This window comes from Bufo bufo, chromosome 1, assembly GCF_905171765.1.
Source record: "Bufo bufo chromosome 1, aBufBuf1.1, whole genome shotgun sequence".
NCBI classification, from domain to species: Eukaryota; Metazoa; Chordata; class Amphibia; order Anura; family Bufonidae; genus Bufo; species Bufo bufo.
Genome location: NC_053389.1, coordinates 258,640,563 through 258,656,619, shown reverse-complemented (window position 1 = coordinate 258,656,619; position 16,057 = coordinate 258,640,563). Strand labels below are relative to the sequence as shown.

The 16,057-nt window shown below is 45.6% G+C and overlaps 1 protein-coding gene across 1 annotated transcript in view; it reads right to left on the bottom strand.

Moving 5' to 3' along the window:
• The window catches only part of SMC1B (structural maintenance of chromosomes 1B), a 171,911-nt gene that overhangs the window by 120,477 nt on the left and 35,377 nt on the right, over positions 1 to 16,057 (bottom strand). The window contains exons 6-8 of the mRNA XM_040439136.1: positions 10,694 to 10,952; positions 8,428 to 8,568; positions 8,256 to 8,342 (exon numbers count right to left, since the gene is read on the bottom strand). Of these exons, the coding sequence (XP_040295070.1) occupies positions 8,256 to 8,342; positions 8,428 to 8,568; positions 10,694 to 10,952 (487 nt within the window). The remainder of the gene's footprint in view (positions 1 to 8,255; positions 8,343 to 8,427; positions 8,569 to 10,693; positions 10,953 to 16,057) is intronic.

Below are 16,057 nucleotides of genomic sequence, written 5' to 3'. Positions count from 1 at the left end.
AGTAACAATAGAAAGGGGCTGGCCAATCACCTGACCATGTAACAAGGATACAGGAAGTGATGACACAGGAAGATGAGATAGTTCAGGTACATGTCAGAGGACAGGGGAGGGCATCAACGTGGCTGAACAGTGCAATGCACACACCCCATCCCTGTATAAGGAAGGATGAGTCATGTCCATTGTCTGATCAGCCAGGTGGCCGCCCATCCCCTATCATTGTCAGCATGGATCCCATTCAATACTGCTCAAAGTGACCAGTATCTAGTGAAGATCATTCTACGTGGTTAAATCCGACACAGGGAGACAGATGACAATCTATAAAAACACACACACATCATAAGATAAAATGTCTGCATAATAAAATTTGCACAACAACCGCAAACAGAGGGGACTTGCGGTGACGGCCGTGGTGATCTGAACGCTGGCGGGATACAGAGGTTTTTTAGGAACCTCTGGTCCTCCTTTGCTTCTAGAGAATGGGAAAGAGCAGCAGGCTTGGAGGACCCCCTGATCTCCCGTCTCCTGGGTGGGAGTGCAGGCAGCTTTTAGAACTGCCTGAACTCCCGCTAGAAAAAAGAAAAAAGAAAAACCAGCAGACCTGCAACGCAGGGAGGTCTGCCTCCTACAGACACTAAGCTGAAACTGATTTAGCTTAGTCCCTGTAGGAAGGGTATAGCTGAAGCACCTTTGTGCTTAGTGTCCGCCTCCTAGTGGCAACAGCTATACCATGGTCAAGCCTGTGTCCGCCAATGATACAGATGAGAAATTAATGGTATAGTAGTGTTCTTGGTTAGCAGAGACACAAGAGTGGTCGGCCCCCTTCGGGGAGGAAGCTCATGTGGGAAGAGGTCTTCTGGGAAGGTCTAGGCGCTTAGAAGAAGATGAAAGTCTAACTGGGTGCTCCCATTCCTAGAGAGGACATCAAAGTCTGAGTGACGAAGACTTTGAGGACATGTGTATTCCTGCAAAAGGAAAAAAATCTCACAGCTGGTGTAAAGCACAGGGTACTGAATCTCAAAAATCTCCCACATGGTGTTAACCAAACTATCCACTATAGAGATGTTGAGGAAGGGTTGAGACGCATGTATGTGTATATATATATATATATATATATATATATATATACATGCAAACATGTGCATGCATGTATAATATATATGCATGCATTAACAGCCACATTATAGGATGATGTGAGCAGATGTGCCCAGCATCTGCGCACATCTGCCCTTAGTGGTCCCTGTGGGAAATATGTGCCCCCTTATATGTCCCTTTTTATTTATATATATATATATATCTGTGCCCCCTTATATGTCCCTTTTTATATGTGCCCCCTTATATGTGTCCCCCTATAGTATTGCTCATAAAAATGTCACCAAAACCAGAGGTATCAGTGTGAATGTGCCCCAAGCATTCACACTGATGCCATCTGGCTAATTGCATCAGAATGACCGGACAAGAGTCCGGTCATCCTGTATGCTTCAAAGAACTCAGATTCAATAGAATCGGAGTCCTTTGTATTAATTATCTCCAGCGCCGCTGGAGATAATTATGCATAATAGGAAGAGGGGAGAAACCTCCCCTCCTTCTATTATGTGCATTCCGGCAGCGCGAATACTATCGCGCTGTCCGGAATGCGAGGTGTTGCAGGCGGGAGATCAAAGGTTTCTCCTGCCTGTCAGGTGGCGCGGCCCCGACGCACTCAGTCGGGGACGCGCGGGCTGGCGCAGTGACGTCATCTCACTGCGCCGGCCCAGCGCGCACCACAGTGTGGGCGGTGCGGCGGCCCCTGCACTGAAGGAGGAAGAGCCGAGCCGCCCCCACCCTGAAGAAGATCACCCCTAGACGAACGAGCACCCCCTGGACGAGCGCTGAGTATCATTAACCCTTATACCATCAACGATATTTACCCTTACTTTCCCTTTATACCACCAACGATATTAACCCCTACCTACCCTATCCCACCAACGAATCCCTGATTAACCCCTACCTACCCTATCCCACCAACGGATATCCCACCAACGGATCCCCCTGATTAACCCCTACCTACCCTATCCCACCAACGAATATACCTACCCTATAATCCCCCTGATTGACCCCTACCAACCCTATCTCACCAACGAATATACCAACTTTATCCTACCAACGTACCCCTCCATATAACCCTTATCAACCCCTATACCATTAACCCCGATCCCATTGCTATATACCCCTGTCCACTGCTATTGTAGTCATTTCCCTGTAAGGATAGTTTTTAGTCCAAGTTGGGTGGGCTGTTAATGTATGTGTGTGTGTGTGTGTGTGTGTGTATTGTATTAGATAGTTTTTGTGGGTGGAATTTGGGATTGTGTAGTGTAGTTTAGTACTGTATTTTTAGTACTGTATTGATAAGTGCATTGCTTGCGTTGTGCACTGTAGGTGTTAATAAATATTGTGTATTATTTGTATTATACCTACTGTGTAACGTGTGTTTATTAGCGGTAGTTAGCTCAGTTAGGCGCTTGGAGCTAGCTTAGTGATTAGCGTAAGGCAAAGTGTATAGTGTTATTAATACATAACGGTATAAATAGGCGGAGTCATCACTAGACGATTCCTCTTATTTATGAATATTAATTATTAATATTTGCATAAATATTGGTAATTAATAGTCTCCCTTTACAAGAGGACTGCTCCGGTCAAGATCCAAGTCAGACTCCAGCAGCTCACCCCAGACATACAGTCGGGTCCATAAATATTGGGACATCGACGCAATTCTAACATTTTTGGCTCTATACACCACCACAATGGATTTGAAATGAAATGAACAAGATGTGTTTTAACTGCAGACTGTCAGCTTTAATTTGAGGGTATTTACATTCAAATCAGGTGAATGGTGTACGAATTACAACAGTTTGCATGTGTGCCTCCCACTTGTTAAGGAACCAAAAGTAATGGGACAATTGGCTTCTCATCTGTTCCAAGGCCAGGTGTGTGTTATTCCCTCATTATCCCAATTACAATAAGCAGATAAAAGGTCCAGAGTTCATTTCAAGTGTGCTATTTACATTTGGAATCTGTTGCTGTCAACTCTCAAGATGAGATCCGAAGAGCTGTCACTATCAGTGAAACAAGCCATCATTAGGCTGAAAAAACAAAACAAACCCATCAGAGAGATAGCAAAAACATTAGACATGGCCAAAACAACTGTTTGGAACATTCTTAAAAAGAAGGAACGCATCGGTGAGCTCAGCAACACCAAAAGACCCAGAAGACCACGGAAAACAACTGTGGTGGATGACCGAAGAATTCTTTCCCTGGTGAAGAAAACACCCTTCACAACAGTTGGCCAGATCAAGAACACTTTCCAGGAGGTAGGTGTATGTGTGTCAAAGTCAACAATCAAGAGAAGACTTCACCAGAGGTAATACAGAGGGTTCACCACAAGATTGGTCAGCCTCAAAAACAGGAAGGCCAGATTAGAGTTTGCCAAACGACATCTAAAAAAGCCTTCACAGTTCTGGAACAACATCCTATGGACAGATGAGACCAAGATCAACTTGTACCAGAGTGATGGGAAGAGAAGAGTATGGAGAAGGAAAGGAACTGCTCATGATCCTAAGCATACCACCTCATCAGTGAAGCATGGTGGTGGTAGTGTCATGGCGTGGGCATGTATGGCTGCCAATGGAACAGGTTCTCTTGTATTTATTGATGATGTGACTGCTGACAAAAGCAGCAGGATGAATTCAGGTGTTTTGGGCAATATTATCTGCTCATATTCAGCCAAATGCTTCAGAACCACATTGGACGGCGCTTCACAGTGCAGATGGACATAACCCAAAGCATACTGCAAAGAACCAAGAGTTTTTTTAAAGGGAACGATTTTTGGAATGTTATGCATTGGCCAGTCAATCACCTGACCTGAATCCATTTTGAGCCATGCATTTCACATGCTGAAGACAAAACTAAAGGGAAATGCCCCAGGAACAAGCAGTAAGAGGCCTGGCAGAGCATCTGGTGATGTCTATAGCGTCTGGTGATGTCTATACGCCTTCCCAGACATTCAGGCTGTAATTGACTGCAAAAGATTTGCAACCAAGTATTAAAAGATTATAATTGATAATTCTGTCCCATTACTGTTGGTTCCTTAACAAGTAGGAGGCACATATGCAAACTATTGTAATTCCTACACTGTTCACCTGATTTGGATGTAAATACCCTCAAATTAAAGCTGACAGTCTGCAGTTAAAGCACATCTTGTTTGTTTCATTTCAAATCCATTGTGGTGGTGTATAGAGCCAAAAAATTTGGAATTGTGTCGATGTCCCAATATTTATGGACCTAACTGTAAATTCACCTTGCATCAGAATGAGGAGATGCAGAGGAGACCCAGAAGGGGGACCCGGGGCACGAGATTTCTGCCAGTGGGTAAATGTGTAGTGGCTTGGAAAGAGGAAGATCCTCATACAAGGACAGAGGATACTGTGAGGAGGGGGCTTTGTCAATCACACCTAGCATGGACAGGAAAACCTTAGTGAGGTCAGCCACCACCGGAGAGAGGGGGGGGTGGGGGGGCTGAGTGAGAACAGCTAAGGTATAAAAATAAATAAATAAAAGTTTAGTCCAGCAGAGAAAACATTCCTCTTTGTTCCAGAAGTGCAGCAAGTGGGACCCTAGCCAGGAGAAAGGAACAAAATGGTGGCAACCACACTGGATCCAATCAGCAGGAGGATGCCAAAAAAAAAAAAAAGGAAATCCCCCTTAAAAGCTTGAGAAAGAAAAGTGTGGGAAGACTGAAGGCCTATTTGGCTGCAGCCTCAAATTACTCACTTTTTGACAAAACTAATTATGAACCAAAGAGTTATTTCTATGTGGAATGTAATCATCATATATGGGAAGTGATATACAATATTAGAGTGAAAGGAGAGAGTTTAATGTGGAAAGCTGTACAACTGAAAGGAGGCTTTAGAACCCTGCTGGGTGGCCTCTAGCCTGGATACAAGATGAGATCCAGTTGGGCATGGAGACAACACAGATGTTGCAAGTAGGCCTGTAGATCCAGCACACTTATAGGTTGCTGAAGCTGGCATCCCAAGATGGTCCCAAAATGCTTGATTGGTTGATAAACTCTGGTGACCGAGCAGACCAAGGAAGTGTTGCAATCAGGTGGAGACATTCTTGTGAAAGCCTTGCTGTGGGTGTGGGAGAGCATTGGTCCTGCTGAAAAAATGCCAGCTTGGAACCCCTGCCATGAGAGGTAACATGTGGCCGCAGGATGTCTGCACATATCACTGAGCTGTTAGTGTCCCTCATATCACTACTAGTGGTGACTGACTGTTTTATGTGACGGCTCCCAGATCATCACACCAGCAGTTGGTGCAGTGTATCACTACACACCAAAGACAGGATTGAGGTCTCCCATACACAAACCTGAATGTTGTGGGATCCCAAAAATAACCTGGATTCATCACTAAAATGGCACAGTTTAAGTCTGTAGCAGTCCAGGTTTCTTGTTCGCAACACCACTGCAAATAAAGGTGATGGCAGGCTGGCTAGTCAGAGATAGAACACGTAATAGGCACAGCGACACCAAACATGCTTCGACTAAGTGCCTGGAAATGGTCTGAGCAGAGACAAAGGGATGGTAATGAAGGTGCACACAGTGTATGAATGGTGGACAATTGAAACTGTGGCAGCTGCTTGTACTTGTCAGCGGCTCAAGCAATCCTCTTACTGGTGGTCTGTCTGTCTCAATCTGGAGCCTGTTCATCGTTTCTGTGCATGCCTTCAAGTAACCATTGCTCCTAACAACTAGGACAGAATGACCATTTGTTTAAACGACCATCCTACTTCTCTCAGTCCAATGATGTGCCCACCTCTCAAACTCTGTCAACTGGGCAAAATGTCTTTGAGTGCATCATAGAAGCATGTCCTAAGCAGTAAATTGATCTCTAGCCAGAAGTACACTACACAAAGTAGCCTCTAAGAGCCTTTTTATAGAGGGAGAGGGTGCACACGTTTACGTCATCTTGGGAAATGACCTAAGTGTCTATTAGACGACACCTGTAATCATTTACATACCTGCCTGATACATAACTGCATTGCCGCAGTTTTACAGCAATCCAACATTTCTATCTGGGTTGCATTTTTTTGGTCAATGTGTGTAGCTAAAGGCTACTTTCACACTTGCGTTCTGAGCGGATCCGTCTGGTGTCTGCACAGACGGATCCGCTCCTATAATGCAAACAATGGTATCCGTTCAGAACGGATCCGTCTGCATAACTGTTTTTTTCAGATCTGATTTTTAACTTTGTGAAAACTCAGATCCGACAGTATATTCTAACACAGAGGCGGTTCCCATGGTGATGGGGACGCTTCAAGTTAGAATATACTAAAAGAACTGTTGTACATGACTGCCCCCTGCTGCCTGGCAGCACCCGATCTCTTACAGGGGGCTGTGGATCCGCACAATTAACACCCTCAGGTGCCGCACCTGAGGGGTTAATTGTGCGTATCATAGCCCCCTGTAAGAGATCGGGTGCTGCCAGGCAGCTGGGGCCAGACCACCCTCCATCCCCAGTATTATATTCATTGGTGGCCAGTGCGGCCCCCCTCCCCCCTCCCCCGTATTATATTCATTGGTGGCCAGTGCGGACCCCCCTCCCTCCACCAGTATTATTATTCATTGGTCGGCCAGTGTGGCCCCCCTCCCTCCCCAGTATTATATTCATTGGTGGCAAGTGCGGCCCCCCTCCCTCCCCAGTATTATATTCATTGGTGGCCAGTGCGGCCTCCCCTCTCCCCCCCACCTAATTAAAATCACCCTGCCTCCCCATCATTGGTGGCAGCGGAGAGTACCGATCGGAGCCCAAGTTTAATCGCTGGGGCTCCGATCGGTTACCATGGGCAGCCAAGACGCTACCGCACTGGCCACCAATTAAATATAATATTGGGGAGAGAGGGGGGTCTGTCGGATCTGAGTTTCACGATCTAACTCAAATCCGATGGTATATTCTAACATAGAGGTGTTCCCATGGTGATGGGGACGCTTCAAGTTAAAATATACCATCGAATTGGAGAAAACTCCGATCCGATGGTATATTAATAGGGACTCCTGACTTTACATTGAAAGTCAATAGGGGACGGATCCGTTTGCAATTGCACCATATTGTGTCAACGTCAAACGGATCCGTCCCTATTGACTTGCATTGTAAGTCTGGACGGATCCGTTTGGCTCCGCACGGCAGGCGGACACCAAAACCCTGCAAGCTGAGTTCGGCGTGTCGCCTGATGAGCGGAACGGAGGCCAAACGGTGCCAAACTGAGGCATTCTGAGCGGATCCGCATCCACTCAGAATGCATTGGGGCTGTACGGATCCGTTCGGGGCCGCTTGTGAGAGCCTTCAAACGGAACTCACAAGCGGAACCCCGAACGCAAGTGTGAAAGTAGCCTAAGATGGCCAGGAGAGGGGGACCAGTACAACATATGTCCAGAGCTCCAGTTACAGACCCAACTAAAAAAGGAGGTGCCAGAGGAGTCTAACGGGGGTCCCTCAGCTGGAGAGAGAAAAATTAGTAGTCGGACCAAGCAGGGATAAGGAGGCCCCCCTCCTAGGTAACCCCTGTCTATGCTCAAGGGAATAATAAAGAGGTGGGAACCCCAAGAAATCCCTGGATGTCCCTTATAAGCAATAATGGGGTGTGGGGAAGTCAGGAAGTCAAAAATACCTAAGTCCAAAATATTTACACTAGCTTCATTCTCTTCCACTCTCCCATAGTACCATCAGGGTCACCTTTTCTGCAACTGGCACCCAACTGTGGCAGCACGCTGGGCGGGGTGTGGCGGAGACAAATGGCAAGTGACTCTATGGCTGGCAGATAACAAAGGAGCAGGGTTACTATTTGCCCTTCCTGTTGGGGTCGACAGGTAGACTGAATCATCCCTGTTTCCGACCTAAAAGTGTACAAGAGAAAAATAAATAACTAAAATAAAAAAGCAGAAAGCGTTCAGCTTTAGCACTGAGGTCTGTCTCCTTCAGACACTAAACTAAAACTGATTAGCTCACTGTCTGCAGGAGGGAGTATAGCTGTTAGGAGGAGCTAACACTTTTGTGGCTTAGTGCCTGCTTCCTAGTGGTGGCAGCTATACTCCCATGGTCATGTGTCCCCCAATGACAAAAGAGAAAAAAACCTTTTAAGTTGACACACAAAAGAGTTGATTAAAAGATGGTTCACTTTCTAATTTGAACACAGGTACATGGTTCTCATGAATGTTATACATACATGCAAGTGTTAATGTAATCTTCTAATTTTCCTACACGCCTGTAGTATTCTTCTATTTGTTCTTCAACACACTTCTTATTCCCCTGTAAGTAAAATAAGGGAAGTCATTCTTCTGACTATAGCAGAAAATATCAGAACACTGTTCGGACTCATCTATGATGTATTTACCTCTGTTTCTTTTTGTCTTCTCTGATCTATGGTTAGCTTCTCTTGGTTTGCTTTCTGTTCCCATTTCAGTTTTTCTAACTGCTGCTGCAGAACTGCACTTTTCTTCCTTGCAGTGTTCTTCAATACCCGGTACTGTTCTAGCTGTAATGACAAGCATTGTGATTTATGACACTGATCAATGATACTGACCTTAAAGGGGTATTCTGTCTGTGACATTGATGGCATATTGCTCGGACACACCATCTATGTCAGATGGGTGTGAGTCCCACCGCTGGGACCTGCCCTATCTCCAGAATGGACAGCACACCAGCGTTATGCGCAGTGTTCTCCCATTTCCTGATATCGGACTTCCAAAAATAGCTGTGCACTGCTTTCGGAAGTCCCATAGCAGTGAATTGACAGCAAGTGGCACAAGAATGGCCACCTTTCCATTCACCAATATGGGACTTCCATAGCAGTGGAACGAAGGGTGGCTTCCACAAAGGCGGCTGCCCTCCCCTTCACTGCGGGTGCTCCATTCTGGAGATAGGATCAGGTTTCAGAGGTTGGACCACATCTGTCTGACATTTATGGTTGTATCCCAAAAAAATACACCTTTTGGGCTCATGCACACGGCCATTGTGCGGTCGTTCGTGCATTTGGGACTGCAAATTGCGGTGGCCGGGTCGGATGGAGACCCATTCAAACTTGAGTGGGTCCGTGATCTGTTCTCACCTTAAAAAAATAGAACATGCCTCTGTTCCGCACCGCAGCTCCGGATTGCGGACCCATTCAAGTGAATGCGGGGAGCACACGGCCGGTGCCCGCATATTGCGGACCCGCAATTTACGGGCCGCAATATGGCCATGGCAACGACTGTGTGAATGAGGCCTAAACTGAAGATTTACTTTTGGGAAACATCTCTCCAACATATTTGTAAAATATACAGAAGTGAAACCAAAGATCCTAAGGCTACTTTCACACCAGCGTTTTTGCTGGATCCGGCACGGTTCAGCAAAAACGCTTCCATTACTGATAATACAACTACCTTCATCCGTTATGAACGGATCCGGTTGTATTATCTTTAACATTGCCAAGACGGATCCGTCATGAACTCCATTGAAAGTCAATGGGGGACAAATCCGTTTTCTATTGTGTCTAATTGTGTAAGAAAAAACGTATCCGTCCCCACTGACTTGCATTGTGAGTTATGACGTTTTGCTCCACAGCCCATGATGGAAAGAAAACCGCAGCTTGCTGCGGTTTGCTCTCTGGTATGGGAACGCAACTAAACGGAATGGAATGCATTTTGTAGCATTCCGTTCTGTTCAGTTACGTTTTGCCCCCATTTACAATGAGTGGGGACAAAATGGAATTGTTTTTTTCCGATATTGAGACCCTATAACGGATCTCAATACCGGAAAATAGAAACGTTACTGTTAAAGTAGCCTTAGCCTTTTCTGAAATAAGATCAGCACCAGTCAGTCCTGAGCTGAGAAACCTGAGACACATGTGATACTAGGAATGAGTTGATATAAAAGGCTGCAGAGGTTAGGTAATGTATCCCTAGCATCCAGTCCATGGTGTTCCCATCTTATAAACTGATGACACATCGCTAATATATAGCAGCACTTTATGACAGAGGGGTCCCAAAGGTCCACAGCACTTAAAGAGGACCTTTCACCACCCCTGACATGCCTATTTTATTAGCTCCATGCATTCCCAACATACTAACAATTCTAGAGCATCTATTTTTATGTCTCTATGTTGTGCCATTCCTTTATTATTTCTACTATCGGTAGAAGTTATGAATTAATTGCTATTAGCCTTCGGTAAGGGTACAGAGGGGAGGTAACCAGTTTGGGGGGGGGGGGGTGTACCTGCACAGTCTGAAAATGGCAGCGCTCATTGGATAGAGTCAGTCTGTGCAGGTACACCCCCCCAACGTGTTACCTCCCCTCTGTACCCTTACTGAAGGCTAATAGCAATTCATTCATAACTTCTAGTAGAAATAATACAGGAATGGGACAACTTAGAGACATAAGAATAGATGTTCTTATAGGTCATCAGTAACTGATCAGTGGGGTCCGACTCCCGACACCCCCACTGATCAGCTGCTTGAAGAGGCTGCCGTATCTTCGGGGCTTTCCCTAGGTCGTGTTCATCGGTCACGAGGTCTAGGTGCAACTCAGTCCTCTTCCTGAGAAAACCCTTGGAAAAAACCCTTTCATCATGCAAAAAAAGAAAGCTATATTAAGCTGCAAGTGATAGCCACTTCTTTTATTACCTGACTTTGTTCCAACTCAACATCAACCTGTCTGCTCCTATGATCCTCTTCAACCTTACTCTCAAATTCTCTCTGGGCTTCCTGAAGTGCATTGATTTCCATCTCCAGCTCCTCAATCTCCTGGTCCAATTTGTTGCAGCGTTTCTCAATATTCTTCAAAGAAGATTTAGTAGACTCGGATTTCTTTATTTGGTGGGCAGTATTTTCTTTCGCTTTAATGTACTGAGGTCTTAGGTTATTTAATGACATTTCTCGAACTCTTAAAAAATAAAGCAGCGAGTCAAATTAAGAATAAAATTTGGACATTCTAGTAAAAATTTCAAATGTTTGGATTCACATAAAGGTCTATATTGTTGGCACTTTTTGGAACATTTTTAAAGGCACTTTCTAACTTATTTTAAAAGCTCATCTAAACCCCATCCCCGACGATGGAATCCGCGCATTCTGAAACGCGGTGTGACGTCACACAAGATATTCCACGGAGGACACTTGCAGGCTATACTTGAGCATTCTAGCTACTGGCTGGAGCTGAACGTGTACAAGGTAAGCCAAAGAGGAGATACTTACCTGCAGTGACGCTTAGACAAATTTTTACACTAGCGTTTTTGTTTTCCGGTATGGAGTTCTGTCACAGGAGCTCAATACCGGAAAAGAACTGATCAGTTTTATCCTAATGCATTCTGAATGGAGAGCAATCCGGATGCATCAGTTCAGTCCCTCTTACGTTTTTTGGACTGAGAAAATACTGCAGAATGCTGCAGTTTTCTCTCCAGCCAAAAATACTCATCACTTGCCGGAATGCCGGATCCGGCATTAATTTACATTAAAGTGTATTAGTGCTGGCATTAATCTGGCATTAAGTGTTCCGGCAAAACGGATCCGCAGCGCATGCGCAGACCTTTAAAAATGCAAAAAAAATTAATACCGGATCAATTTTTCCGGATTACACCGGAGAGACTGAACCGGTATTGCAATGCATTTGACAGACAGATCCGGATCACAAATGCATCCGTTTGCGTCCGAATTGCCGGATCCGGCAGGCAGTTCCAGCGACGGAACTGCCTGCCGGAATCCTCTGCCGCAAATGTGAAAGTACCCTTAGCAGCTCAGTTCCATCAACCCCTCAAGACATAGAGCAGAGTGGGATGCCGCACAGACTAGATAAATAAAACAAGCGACTACTTGCAGGTACTTTAGAGAAGGGCTGTACTTGTAACAACAACCTATTTTGATGTATAGCATACAAGCGATATAGGAAAGAGCACAACCGTATTGTATCTGGATTTATAAGGGTGCATATTTTCCAGCATCAAGAGGCACTATATTCCAGCGCATACATTTGTAGAATAGGGGTGCTATAGTTTTCTCTTTTAGACGCATGATAGTGGTCTCTAATCGTTATTGGACATAGGCTGGTTGTCTATTTTTTGTATCTTGCTGCAGCAGAAGTAGTGTTAAAGGTGGCAGCGCGTGTGTACCATTTGTTTTAATTATTTTAAAAGCTCGCTAAAGACCTTAAAGGGGTTGTCCTGCTACAAATATTATTGACCTATCTTCAGGATAGGTCATCAATATCTAATTGGCAGGGGTCGAACACATGGCACCCCTGCCAATCAGCTGTTTGAAGAGGAGGCGGCGGCGCTCCATGCGAGTCCCGCTTCCTGGTCATTACACTACACGTCATCTCCTGCTGAGCAGTGTAATTAAAAGTACTAGTTTCAGGGGCGTGGCCTGACTGGCATGTGAGCGGACGCACTGCTCAGAGCTCCCGGTCGACTATCCTGACAACCTCCGTCCACCTGCTGTAATCAGCGATAATCTGTTCCATTTTCAGCGGGGACCGACTCTCCTAAGTCCCAACACCTAACTGTGGCGATATGACGCGCCAGAAAGCCAAAGACAAGGAGGGGGAGTGTGGAGCAGCCACGCCGGTAAATCAAAATGGCGCCGCGCAGGCCGTGGTGAAGATCTCTGAAGTTGCCGCATAGCTAGAAAAGTTTGCCCGCTCATCAGCTAAGGCGGGGAATGCAGCAGAACCGACACTGGTGTCAGACAGCAGCCCTCCAGCAGCTACCATCTCTGCTGCATCCATTTCCTCTCACAAGGCTCCAGATACAGAGTACACTGAGGTCAGTGGGGCACACAGTGTAGGGGCTGGCCCAGGGACTGAGCGTACTATTAAAGACGTCTTTTCAGCTGTTACACAATGCAGCCTGGCTCTTAACACCTTAAATACCCATATGGGGGGCCTCAAGGAGGACGTCCTGCTCATTAGGCAGGACTTGCGCCAAGTGAAAGACCGTCTGGGGGAGGAGACCCGCATTGGTGCTGTTGAAGATCAAATGCCGCCAGTCAAAAGAGACCTACAGCGGGTCATACATAATGTCACACTATTCATCTCTAAATCCAATGATCTAGAAAACCGTCTGCGGCGCAATAATGTTCGCATAGTCGGAGTGCCTGAACGACCGGAAGGTGCAGATGCTGTGACATTTTTTGAGAAATGGATTCGGGATAAGCTTGGAAGTGATAAATTGTCTCCCCTGCTTGCTATTGAGCGGGCACATCGTGTATCGTCTCGTCCACTGCCTCCTGGGGCGCCGTCGAGGCCTATCCTGCTAAAAATTCTACACTATCGAGATAGAGATGCAATTCTCAGGGGCGCAAGAGACTGTGCTGATCTTACTATTAATAGGAGCCGCATTTCCATGTTCCCTGACTTCTCTGCAGAAGTTCAGAAAAAAAGGGCGCGATGTCAAAAAAAGACTCAGGAACTTGGGCCTTTCTTACTCAATGTTCTATCCCGCCAGGCTACGTATAGTTGCACATGACAAGATCAACATGTTCGACTCTCCAGATGAGGCGTGTCAGTGGCTGGATGCTCACGAAAGCAATCTTCGTGGCAACACTTGAAGATCTGTCGTATACTTCTATGATTGTAGATGGACGTTATTTGCAAGAGGGTTCCATATGGGACTCTGTAACGTTTATTTGCTTTGTTTCCCAATGGGACCTTGCTCTGATTCTAGACGGGTATAAGGGTCCGGATAGCTCTTGTCTGACTTCCCGAGTTCCCCATGTTGAGTTCATGGATTGGGGCCTTGGGCAGTCTGACTTTACAGCAGGGTGGTGGAAGCAATGTGTTTATATGGCCGGGGTTTGGGCTATATACAGTCCGGTCCATAAATATTGGGACATCGACACAATTCTAAAATTTTTGGGTCCATACACCACCACAATGGATTTAAAATGAAACAAACAATATGTGCTTTAACTGCAGACTGTCAGCTTTAATTTGAGGGTATTTACATCCAAAAAGGGTGAACGGTGTAGGAATTACAACAGTTTGCATATGTGCCTCCCACTTGTTAAGGAACCAAAAGTAATGGGACAATTGGCTTCTCAGCTGTTCCATGGCCAGGTGTGTGTTATCCCCTCATTATCCCATTTACAATGAGCAGATAAAAGGTCCAGAGTTAATTTTAAGTGTGCTATTTGCATTTGGAATCTGTTGCTGTCAACTCTCAAGATGAGATCCAAAGAGCTGTCACTATCAGTGAAACAAGCCATCATTAGGCTAAAAAAACAAAACAAACCGATCAGAGAGATAGCAAAAAACATTAGGCGTGGCCAAAACAACTGTGTGGAACATTCTTAAAAAGAAGGAACGCATCGGTGAGCTCAGCAACACCAAAGGACCCGGAAGACCACGGAAAATAACTGTGGTGGATGACCGAAGAATTCTTTCCCTGGTGAAGAAAACACCCTTCACAACAGTTGGCCAGATCAAGAACACTCTCCAGGAGGCAGGTGTATGTGTGTCAAAGTTAGCAATCAAGAGAAGACTTAACCAGAGTGAATACAGAGGGTTCACCACAAGATGTAAACCATTGGTGAGCCTCAAAAACAGGAAGGCCAGATTAGAGTTTGCCAATGGCGTGGGCATGTATGGCTGCCAATGGAACTGGTTCTCTTGTATTTATTGATGATGTGACTGCTGACAAAAGCAGCAGGATGAATTATGAAGTGTTTCAGGCAATATCATCTGCTCATATTCAGCCAAATGCTTCAGAACTCATTGGACGGCGCGTCACAGTGCAGATGTACAATGACCAAAGCATACTGCAAAAGCAACCAAAGAGTTTTTTAAAGGAAAGAAGTGGAATGTTATGCAATGGCCAAGTCAATCACCTGACCTGAATCCGATTGAGCATGCATTTACTTGCTGAAGACAAAACTGAAGGGAAAATGCCCAAGAACAAGCAGGAACTCAAGACAGTTGCAGTAGAGGCCTGGCAGAGCATCACCAGGGATGAAACGCAGCGTCTGGTGATGTCTATGCGTTCCAGACTTCAGGCTGTAATTGACTGCAAAGGATATGCAACCAAGTATTAAAAAGTGAAAGTTTGATTTAGGATTATTATTATGTCTTATTACTTTTGGTCCCTTAACAAGTGTGAGGCACATATGCAAACTGTTGTAATTCCTACACCGTTCACCTGACTTGGATGTAAATACCCTCAAATTAAAGCTGACAGTCTGCAGTTAAAGCACATCTTGTTCGTTTCATTTCAATTCCATTGTGGTGGTGTATAGAGCCAAACATGTTAGAATTGTGCCAATGTCCCAATATTTATGGACCTGACTGTAGTTTGGTTTGGACCAATTAGTGACTGTTTATGAAAACTGTTACTGTACTTCCGGTTCAGGATTTTTGATCCCCTGACTCCCTTACTTAGAAGGGAGATGTCTTATTTGTATTCGTTTTTTTGTGTGGGTGGGGGGGAAGGAAGGGATGGGACAGGTTATAAGTTACTCAAGAGACGGCAATATATTTTGTGGTGGATGGATGGTGGCGGGCACTTAGCATATCATTCTGGCTTGTGGATGGGTACTCTTAAGATCCTTGCCTGGAATGTGCGGGGCATGGGCCAAACATCAAAAAGGCATGCGGTTTTCCATGCTCTGCGAACATATCAACCGGCCATTCTGTCTATCCGAGACGCATGTTACGGAAGACAGGACCCATCTGTTGCATAGAGCATGGATGGCGCATGAATTTCACTCTATGTACTCCACTCATGCCCGTGGAGTTAGTGTTCTGGTACATAGGTGTCACGACCATGGTTATGGTCGTGACTCCTGATCCGAATGCTGTTGCCTGCGGTTTGGTTTTGGTCAATCACATGGTGAGGGCGGCTGGATTGTTGCCTCACGTGTGGTTGCCGCTGGCAACGTTTGTGCTTTGCAGCTTGCTGCAAGCTGCATGCGGTTACACCTGGCAACCTGTGCTTGTAGTTGTGCCTTTTTATATGTTTGGTGTGCACGAAGTTTGGATGTGTGCACTGGGATGGTTTCCCTTCA